Source organism: Epinephelus moara, chromosome 20 (genome assembly GCF_006386435.1).
Source record: "Epinephelus moara isolate mb chromosome 20, YSFRI_EMoa_1.0, whole genome shotgun sequence".
In the NCBI taxonomy this organism is placed as follows: domain Eukaryota; kingdom Metazoa; phylum Chordata; class Actinopteri; order Perciformes; family Serranidae; genus Epinephelus; species Epinephelus moara.
In genome coordinates this window covers 12,670,180-12,680,526 of record NC_065525.1, presented here as the reverse complement: position 1 = coordinate 12,680,526, position 10,347 = coordinate 12,670,180, and the positions used below count along the sequence as shown (strand labels likewise).

General features: G+C 42.4%; 2 protein-coding genes across 2 annotated transcripts in view; both read left to right on the top strand.

The window, feature by feature from the left end:
- The first annotated feature begins 1,471 nt into the window (after positions 1-1,471).
- The window catches only part of nrn1la (neuritin 1-like a), a 104,858-nt gene continuing 95,982 nt past the window's right edge, over positions 1,472-10,347 (top strand). The window contains exon 1 of the mRNA XM_050074061.1: positions 1,472-1,609. Within this exon, the coding sequence (XP_049930018.1) occupies positions 1,552-1,609 (58 nt within the window). The 5' untranslated portion in view covers positions 1,472-1,551. The remainder of the gene's footprint in view (positions 1,610-10,347) is intronic.
- The window catches only part of LOC126408486 (tripartite motif-containing protein 16-like), a 37,018-nt gene continuing 28,149 nt past the window's right edge, over positions 1,479-10,347 (top strand). Inside the window, exon 1 of the mRNA XM_050074055.1 lies at positions 1,479-1,609. The gene's annotated coding sequence lies outside the window, so the exon portion shown is untranslated. The remainder of the gene's footprint in view (positions 1,610-10,347) is intronic.

Sequence of the window (10,347 nt, the reverse complement as noted above, 5' to 3'; positions counted from 1 at the left end):
TTGAGTTTCTTCTCAATTTTGTCAATCTCCTCTCTCTCTGTATGATTGATTGATTGGCAGCCGAGGCCCAAGTGGGAGGGGGCATCGGCCCTTGGCTGTAATTGGTCCAGCCCAGAATCAATCATGACTAATGGGCCGATCTACCAGTTTTGTGTACCAATAGGTATCATGACATGACTATATATAAAAAAAAAAAGGCCCGGCCCAAAATTACCATCGGCCCACCGGGCAAATGCCCGGTATGCCCGATGGCCAGTCCAGCACTGCCCATAGACATCCATGTTAAAATACCCAACTTTACAACACAAATAAACATGTTTCCCCAGTCCTGACAGCTGTACAGGGGTACATTTTTATAGAACGCACATGTTTACATTTTAATAAGGCATTAAGTTAGGCATGGTGATAGCGTTGGTAAGGTAACATAACCATGGTTACGATCCGCAGGCAGAACTACTCCATAGTATGGATTATAGACGTAGGCTAGCTGTCACAATTTAAGTGTTTTTTCACTTCATTGTAACATTTAATACCCTAAAAAAAAGTCTTGTTTAATGTAGCACTAACAGACCCTCTAAGGAGTCGGATATTTAGTTTTTCTGGTAAGTTCATTTGTCTGAGTGGTTTTAAGCCTTTTTTTTTTTCAATAGCAAATATGCACATTAGCATTTGTATTATCAGAGCTAAGCATAAAATGCATTGTGCTAACTTAGCTAGCAGCTAGCATTGGAGTTATCTCCAGCCTCTCATCCAAAAATGGTCACTTCTGGCTCCAAAAATCAATGGCAACGGCCAAAATGCCAAACGGGTGTCGAAAAACCAATGGCTGACGTCATGGTGGCGACGTTCATTATTTTATACAGTTTACGGTGTGAATTCATGAACATGGATGCATGCGTCTACATGGTTGCAGCTATTCAAATTTGCACTTTCCTCTTCCATGAGTCGTCTCAGGACCCATAAGATGTTTTTTTGTGACCCTTCTTAGGGCACCAGAGCCCTAGGTTGGGAACCACTGCACAAAACTTTCTAGTTGGGCCACACAACTATCTAATAATGTCATGTTATATAATGATACATCAATTACAAGGGTATATTAACTGCAGAATGATACTTTGATACTAGAGGTATGTTTTGGTGATGACACCTCTGCACTTTTACTTTACTTGGATTTTGACAGCGCGCATTATTTGTTAAGGAGTATTTCTACATTGTGACTTGACATTGTGAAGCATCTCTACCACCCGTCCACCTACAACTGTGCAGCTCACTGGGGACTCTCTGAGCTGCTGTAGAGCTTCCTCCTCCTCCTCCTCTTCCTCCTCCTCCTCGGCACGGACGCGCCCTCCCCTTCAGCGGAGCGGATCAGCGCGCGGTGGATGCGCTCACACTGGTGTACAGAGCTGCACCAAGGACAGGAGGGAAGCACTTTGACCAGCACTGAGGAGCGGGACGGTGCGTGCTGCGTTTTCTATTGGAAGAACAACTTGGGGATTTCGGTGCAAGCCTCAAACTTACCTGTGAGGACGGAGGACGACTTGTCGGGTCAGCATGGCATCTCTCATGAACTCTGCGTGCCTCCTCTTCTTGCCTGTTGCTCTGCTACTGAGTAAGTACTGAACATATTTGCGCGATTCTGTGGAAAAACTTGTGTTTCTGAACAATGCGTAACTTCCACTGCAGCAGTGGGGATGTTTGGAGTAGTTCTGCCTGCGAGTCATTGCGCGTAATCGGATGGCATGGATGCATATCTGGACTTTGACTGAATCTTTATGATGCCTGTTTAATAGTCTTCTGTTGTAGCCTTCGTCCCCTCATCTTCTAGACTTGACTCTGTCCTGCATCTCTGTGCACTGCAGGTTACAGTGTCCCGTAGCTTCACACATTCATCTCCAGCATCCAGCGGAACATGTGCCTCTGCTGCAGGAGCCATCCGATCAGGGAGAGACCATATAGAAACTAATAAAAAAAATAGCCTAAAGGTTGTGGATGCAGCAGGAGGAGTGATCCCGTAACAGTGGAATATGATATATTCCCCCCAGCTTTTAATACTGTTGCTAAATGGTAACTTTATTAGGCTATAGTAATAGTGCAGCAACGGTAGATTCATTCATGTTAACTAGGCAGATGATGGGAACCTTATGTCAAACCTACAGTGGAGGTTTCTCTTGGGATTCCCATCGACCACTTTGCAAGTTTAATCAAGTAAAGTGATAAATTAAAGGGGTGCTCCAGCAATTTCATACTGCACTTCCTTTAAGTTGGGGGACTCAGACAGAGTGGGAAAAGAATGGTCAGAATCAGTTCAGCAGAGGTTGTGATATCCTGACTTTCCAAGGATAGCTTGGATCCCAAAAGTCGAAGATTCAAATCATCAGTCGGAGACCCCTCAGTTAACTAATATTCTTCAAGTCAAGCAGTCTTTTTATTTGTTTGTCATTGAATGAGCTGTGCACTTCAAAGGACATGTCCTTCCTCACATTCAGCTGCAGAGTGAGTGGCCCTTGATTTCATGCTGCTCCGGTACAGGCAGCTGCGGTCCCCAGATCCAGGGTGAGAGTGAGATGGAGGCAGCTGAGGCTCTGCCTGCTCAGGCTCCAAGATAGCGTTATCTTCTGCCTTCTGCTTTGAAGTGGTGAATTCATAGCTCTTTGCAAGTTTATACGATACTGTCTGTGGCTTTTGTTTGATATCTAGTGTCGGCAAATAACATTGCACCTTTACGATCTGTAGCAAGTGTAGTTAGCACGTATAGACTTGGAGGGTTAGCTTGGCTTGTTTAATGTTTAATGTGATGGTCCTTGTCACCCTGTGGTGACTGTGGCTCAAAGGAGGAGTGGGTCGTCCACTAATTGGAAGATCAGCGGTTTGATCCCCGGCTCCTCTAGTCCACATAAAGAAGTATCCTTGGTCAAGACACTGAACCCCAAACTGCTTGCGATGCCTGTTCTATTGGTGTGTGAAATCATGTGAATCGTCACTGAGTAGCAGGTGCCACCATGTGTGGTAGCCTTGGCCACCAGTGTGTGACTTTGTGTGTTAATGGGTGAATGTGACATGTAGTGTAAAAGCACTTTGAGTAGTTGTAAGACTAGAATAGTGCTACATACTGTAAGTGCAGTCCATTTACCTTTCACCCTGAACGTCCCACCAGACCCTGCTCAAACTCTCAAACTCTATATGGAAAAAACGGGTACAGCACTAGTATGAGGTTCTGGGTCTGCACCATTACCACACCAGCACACGCCTGTTGTGTGCCAAGAGGGCGGGGTCTGCACACCATTTGACAGTTAACGTAGTATGCAGATACAATGGATTTGCCGCTAAATCTCAGCAGCGAGACAGAGTCAACATTCAGGCTTACATAAAATCATTTTTTGAACATTACTGTTAATGCAGGCAGTTATTTGTTAACAAGAAAAGCTTTTGCCCTGTTTCCTCAGCTGAAAATTATGTGATTGCTGCCGCTGACTGATAGATTGCACTCCCCCATATTAAGGGGGTTCCCTGGCGCACTGAAATGGAGTGGACCCACTTTTCCATAGTCAGTGTATTACAATCAATAGATGTCACTCGGCAGCCCCCAGCTTGGTGAAGTGGGCAGGAATACCGACATGGAAGCCTGGCAGTGTACTGCTGTGGATGGGGCAGCAAGAAAGTGTGTTTTAGCCACTTAAAAAAAGTCCAACCTAAAACAATCTATAATAGTTTGAGTGTAAGCGATTTACCAATGGGGAGCTAGAGCCTTTATATCATTCTCTTCAAAGCCAGAATCCACTGAGAAAAAACAGTAATTTAACACTGCTGGACACAGGAGCTGCTGGTTTACCGATCACTTAGTATTTTTTGTGTTATTGAGAGACTATGGCTGTTAAAAGGGTCAGTTCAGATTCACCAAAGTCACACAACAACACAAACAAACTGATGGAGGCAGCAGTAGAAAAGCAGTGTCCATGTTCAGTGGGCCAAAATTACTGTTGTCAATCGAGTCAGGTGGCGGATTACAAGAGCATTGATGGGGAATTGAAGCTGTTAACACCCCCCATCACGGAGCCACCTGTGTATGAGTAAAGTGCCAAAAATGTTCTCAATATAGTGTACATTTAAATTGTTATTAATTTTTTAAAGTGGCATAAATAAACCTATGCAGCTGCCCATCCACAGAAGTACATTGCTCACCTTCCATGGTGGTACGCCTGCCTGTTTCTCCAAACTGGGGGTGTGCCAACAGACATTTACTGTAGGTAATACACTGACTACGGATAAGGATCTCTTGCAACCCCACCTCAAAACATCTGAACTATCCCATTAAGTCCATAGAATAGGTCGTGCTCCAAAAACACTGGATCTTACATTTCCCATAATGCAACTTGAAAGCACATTTCATCAGACCCTCCTTGTCTGGTGAATGCCCACATCTTCCAAACTCCATGCCCTCAGTTTGTAACAAAAAACGTTTTGTTAAAAATCTATAAAGTCTCTAGAATAAAGCCAAGGTAACCTAGGTTACATCATTATGACATCATCGTGGTTATTTTGTTAAATTTTGGAAAGCTCCCTCCGGAGCCACAGAAAATGTTACACAACTGTTTTTTTTTCAGGCTGCATAGTACTCTTCATGATGAATAAGCTGAACTTGAGGTCTGAAATTGGTGGAGTGGCCCTTTAAAATAACAAAAATACTATATTGGTCATCTGAAACAAATCTAATCCACTTTAAACTACACTATATGTTAAAACCAATCATCGTCATCATTGATCGTCGTCCCATGCTGCTGTGGATGTCAGAGCAATGTGGAAGAGGGGATAGATAGGATGGGGCTCCCATGGGAGTGTGACACCGTGGGGGGAAAGGAAAAAAATGTCCCACGGTTGGAGATAAATGATGAATGAATCACATCTGTTCCCCTCCTCTTGCACAGCAGAGTCTCTGGAGACTCCGTTCAGCCCCGCATCTGAACCTGACGGGGAAACACTTCTGTGCTGCTGTCATCTCATTCGCTCACTCTGTCCCTCATGTTACTCTCACAAAAGGAAAAGAAAAGGCTCGTTACGTATTAATACAGGCTGATATTTTTACATGAAACTCTTTCTTTGTTCCTATCAAAATGTGTGCGTGTGTGTGTGTGCTTATGTCGTGTGTGTCCATGAGCGGTGCTTGCGGTCACCTTTGACTCCGACTATCATTAGTCACAAATTCTATAAATAACTTATCTGAAGATCAAAACCTGTTAGAAAAAATATCATCCTTCAATGCTTCAAATACACTGAAACAGTTATTAAAACATAAATTGGCTAGGATTATTAATAGGACTAGTATTTATAGCTGCCTTTGATCACTATGGATCTTTACAGCACAGAGCTCCTATTCTTATGTGCCATACAGGAGCACATCAGTGTGGAAAGTCTTTCCCGTTTGTTTCGTAAGTCGGCTCTCAGTCACGTGGGAGGAATTACACAATATTTATACAACATTCTGCAAATGTTGCAAAAAAATCAAAATGTTTCTCAAAGGAAAAAAAGGAGGGGTTTGAAGCAGAAGAGTGAGAAAATTTAATCTGCTCAATATGCGCACACATACAGGCGTTTTATGTTTTGGGTTTGGCTCTCTTCCTCAGCAGCATCAAAAGGGTTGTTCTTAGGTGTCTCTGGAAATAAAGGAAAAGAAAGAAATGACACACTGATTACATCATAAACAAAAAGCTATTACTACAAAACAAGAGACCTTTTTTTTCACAAAAGATATTTAGACATGTCACAGTGGGGAAAGCTAAGGTGTGAAATATAAAGCCGTTGATGACTGTATTCAAGTTAATTGCTTCAATTAAAAGGTTCTGGTCTTGTACATGCTGTGTGCCAGAAACTGCAGTTCTTTAAACGGCCACTTGAGGCTGAGCCAAAGGGATAGTGCACCCAAAAATGGAAATTCAACCATTATCTACTCACCCATATGCTGATGGCTCAGGTGAAGTTTAAGAGTCCTCACAACACTTGCGGAAATCCAAGGGGAGAGGGGGTAGCAGCACAACTCCACCTAATACAGGCTTAAGGCACCCCAGATTCAAACGTCCAAAAAAACATCATTGAAACCACAAAATATCTCCATACTGCTCGTCCGTAGTGATCCAAGTGTCCTGAAGCTGGCTACAGTGAGGATAAAACCAGAGTTCAAATGACGTTTTTCCAAACAACTTTTTATGTCAGGGCTTCAGGACACTTGGATCACTACGGACGAGCAGTATGGAGATATTTTGTGGTTTCAATTATGTGTTTTTGGACGTTTGAATCTGGGGCGCCGTAAGCCTCCATTAGGTGGAGTTTTGTTGCTACCCCCTCTCCCCTTGGATCTCCGCAAGTGTTGTGAGGACTCTAAAACTTCACCTGAGCCTCCCTCGGCATATGGGTTATTTTTGGGTGCACTATCCCTTTAATCCCCATAGACACCAATGTTGAAATGCCCAACTTTACAGCAGAAATAAACATGTTTAGAGCCTGGTACAAAATATGTTTTTTGTCTTTATAGCTTATTTCCTTTTTCATGACAACTCTAAGGGGGTGAATATTTATTTAACTCACCTGTTTACATTTTATTAAGGCTTAAAGTTATGCATAATTAATGCATAATTAAGGGTGGGCCGCTTTGAGTGACTGTCTACTGATAGTGTCCTTGGCTTTTAAGTCAGATCCACCCTTCACTCCTCCTCAGCACCAGCCTCTTGCCCAAATATGATCACATCTGACTCCAAAAAACAAAGATGGCGACAGCCAAAATGCCAAACTCGAGGCTCCAAAATTGGAGTCCAAACACCAGTGGTTGGCATCTCAGTAGCAATGCCCATTATTTTTTACAGTCTGTGTTTCCTACTTCAAGAAATGTAAAAGTCTGTCATGCACCATCCTGTGAGGAATGTGCTCTGTTGCAATACTTGTGCCTGTTGCGGTGGTTACCTGCAGCTTCCCTCTTGTATTTTGTTTGGTTTGATAGGCTAATTGGGCCAAAAGGAGAAGTGCCGCCTTACCTTAACGAGTATGACTGTGCTCTGCAGTTTGCAGGCTTGTGAATAAGCAGATCTGCACCCAGCCAGTGCAAAACTGTTAATGAGCTTCTTCTTTGGAAAAACACACAAAGAGTACACACTCAATCCAAAAACAAGATAGTTCACAATGTCCGGATATGTAGGCGGAGGTCTGTAATCCATTCTTGGGCTGACAAGTCATGGATCTGTGTTGTTTATCGTGATTAGATCGTCCCAATACCTCTGCCTGGCACTGTGATACAAATTCTTCTAGTACAGTTCCTTTTCTTTCTTTTTTCCTTTCTCCATTGGATTTGACTGATGACAGTTTTTAGTCAAACAAAACAAAAGGTAAGCGCATAAACCACCATGGCACAGGTAGATTACAAGATTGTGCCCCCGTCCCAAAATTTAAAGGGGTAGTATAATTCTGCAGAAAGCTAACTGATTTAATCTCATTTCCAAGTCGTCAAATACCGACACTTTGGGTTTGAAGTTTAGTCTGACTACCAATTTAAGGATGTCCGTATTAATATATGGGCTAGAAAACAGGTTAGTGAACAGTAGAAGGCAGAATGGAGGCCAGTGAAAATGTTATGGTGGTTGATTCTTTTTTATATCTCTTGCTCATTCAGTCTCTCTCTCAACATTGGTGCCGACATTTTGAATAAAATGTTTGAGTGCTGCTTGGATGGAGATGAATGGTATTATGTGGTGTCGCGTCATTGCATTGCGGGGGTAAGATTAGTGTGCCCACCCGTCATATTTCTGTCACTGCTGATCAAAGCCAATTGTAGCTGGAGCCAATAAATACCCTGAACTACTGCAGAGTCATTTGTCCAGAGAGTGATGCTGATTATAACCTTTACCAAAAGCCAGATTTTAGCGGGTGTTAGTGGCTTAGTTGATCAGTGGAAAGGGTTTTAAGGTCATACAGTAGATAAATGCTAATGTCAACATGCTAACATGTTTACAGTGGCAATGCTCCAATATCAATGTTTTATTATGGTTGCCATTTTAGTTTAGCATGTTAGCGCACTAACATTTGCTAATTAGCACTTAATACAACTGATAAATATGACAGTTTGCTGCTTTACAGGGGTTTTGTGCCAGTAATTCCTGGACTCCCCACTGGTTGCTTGCTGTTTTTACACTTTGTTTATTGTACAGATTAAACAAAAAAGATATAACGTGTTATTTAGTTAGCTTAATTTGCGGGTATGCATGTTTTGTTACCTTTGGACTGAGCCAGGCTAGCTGTTTCACCATTTCCAGTCTTAATGCTATGCTAAGCTAACTGGTTCCAGGTACATTTTTACTGTAGAGACATGAGAGTGGTTTCAATTTTTCAGCGAAATCTCGACAAGGAAGCGAGTAATGTGTTTCCCAAAATGTCAAACTGTTCCTTTAACTTTATCTCAAAGTGGTAGTATCGAATATAGTTAATTTATTGGAACACAGGGAGCCTCTTTCTGTGTCTGTCCGCTGAGTTTCAGTTATCTGTTTGTCTCCTCTGTCTCAGCTCAAAAAGCTGCAAGTATCAGGGCCAGAGACACAGAGAGGTTTCCCCTGGGTGCAGGTCTCCTCTGTGCGTCATCAGCGCCCCAATAATCACATTAAAAGGACTCCATGGGCGAGGGGGAGAATATATTTGGCTTTTAATTGTTCTCCTCAGGAAACGCTTCCTAACCTCCCTGTCTCTCTAAGTTCCCCCACAGTGGGTCGACTGCAGTGCTTTTTAGAGGTGTTTTTTTTTTTTTTTAATGCAGCACAGACACATGTAGTGGAAGATTCCTCATTAAAATAGGTTTAAAAGTCTCGTGGAAAACTGCCTGCGCTTTCTCTCCGTCCTCCCTCCTTTCCTCCCCGTGCGACTCACAGAGATCACAGTCTCTGCTGCTGAGCACACACACAGCTGTGTCCACCACACTGCACACTTTCCTTTCCTTCTTCCCCCCTGCTTCCTTCACCCCCCCTCTTCTTTCCTTCCTTACTCCTAGCAAACCTCATTTCCTCGTTTCTCTTACTTCTCATGTCTCTGCAGTCATTAATATCTCTATGCCATCCCTCCATCGCTCCTCTTCTTTTTTTTATTTTATACTTGCTCATCTCTCTGCTTCTGCTTCTTTCATCATCTCCTACTCTTTTTTTCTCACTCTTTTCTGTGCTCCCTTCGTCCTTTTCATCAGGGATTCACAAATATTGATAAATGTGATAGCGAGAATCCTGCGTCACATGTGTCAGATCAAAGCAGAGCTGCTTAATTTCCAGGATTTTTTTTTTTTTTAAATAGAAGGATCTTAAGAGATGTCCTGGGGTGAGATGTACAGTACATAACCCATGTGGGCCACACGGTCTGACTGACATGTGATCTCAGGAGATCACAAGTGAGGAAACATGGCAGCAGTGATTACTCTGCACCAAAGATGGAGCGAAAATAAAGGGACCATTGAGACACTTGCCCCTCCTCTCATTCACTTCCACTGAAGCCTAACCTGACTGACCAGGTGAAAACATCATCCAGTAATCATTACAAGTCATTAAAACAGCTTCTGAAACAGCTCACCGTGAAGATGCACACTGTAAGTCCTGACTGTACAAGACAAAGCAGGTAGCAGCTGCACCTGTCTCCTCTTTCAGTCAGTTCAGCCTGAATAATTCTGAAGCTGAACAGTCTCCTGAATCGTTAGTGTCACTGTGTCTCAACTTTTGCATTGGAGCTCTACACACTGGGGATTGAAAGTCTGAAAGAATATAAAAAAAAATCCTCCTGCATGGAAACTATACAATACGTAAGTTCAGTAAAATATTGCAATTATGGCATATATTCATTCTGGTTAAATCTGCAAGAAGAAACTTTTTTTGGCAACTTGAGGGCAGCAGGATTAAGTTATGAACACAACATTGAGATAGTACCTTTAAGCTGATATGGCAAACTTGTTTGCAAACAGTCGCTTGTTTAAGCAACACATGAATAAGCAACTGCCCGAAAACTTTATGTGAGCGTTGAGAGTGAGCCAGAAGAGTAAAGTTGCGGGCCAGACGGCGAAACAAAGAGCTGAAACTCAGTATAAAGCCAAAGGTCTAAATCTCTATAGTTTCATCACTACAAGCTCTTTCATGTCATCCCACTGTTTTCACATTATTATTTGATTCATTTTTATTTTACAAATACCAAATGTAGCTACTTTAATGTTATAATCTGACATTGTCATGAAATCAAACCCCATTTGTTGTACTATTTATGGTCAGCATTTAATCAGCAATAGCCTTTCAATGTATTTACATTCAGTGATTATTCCTCTAATAGTCATTTTTATTGAAAGTCGCG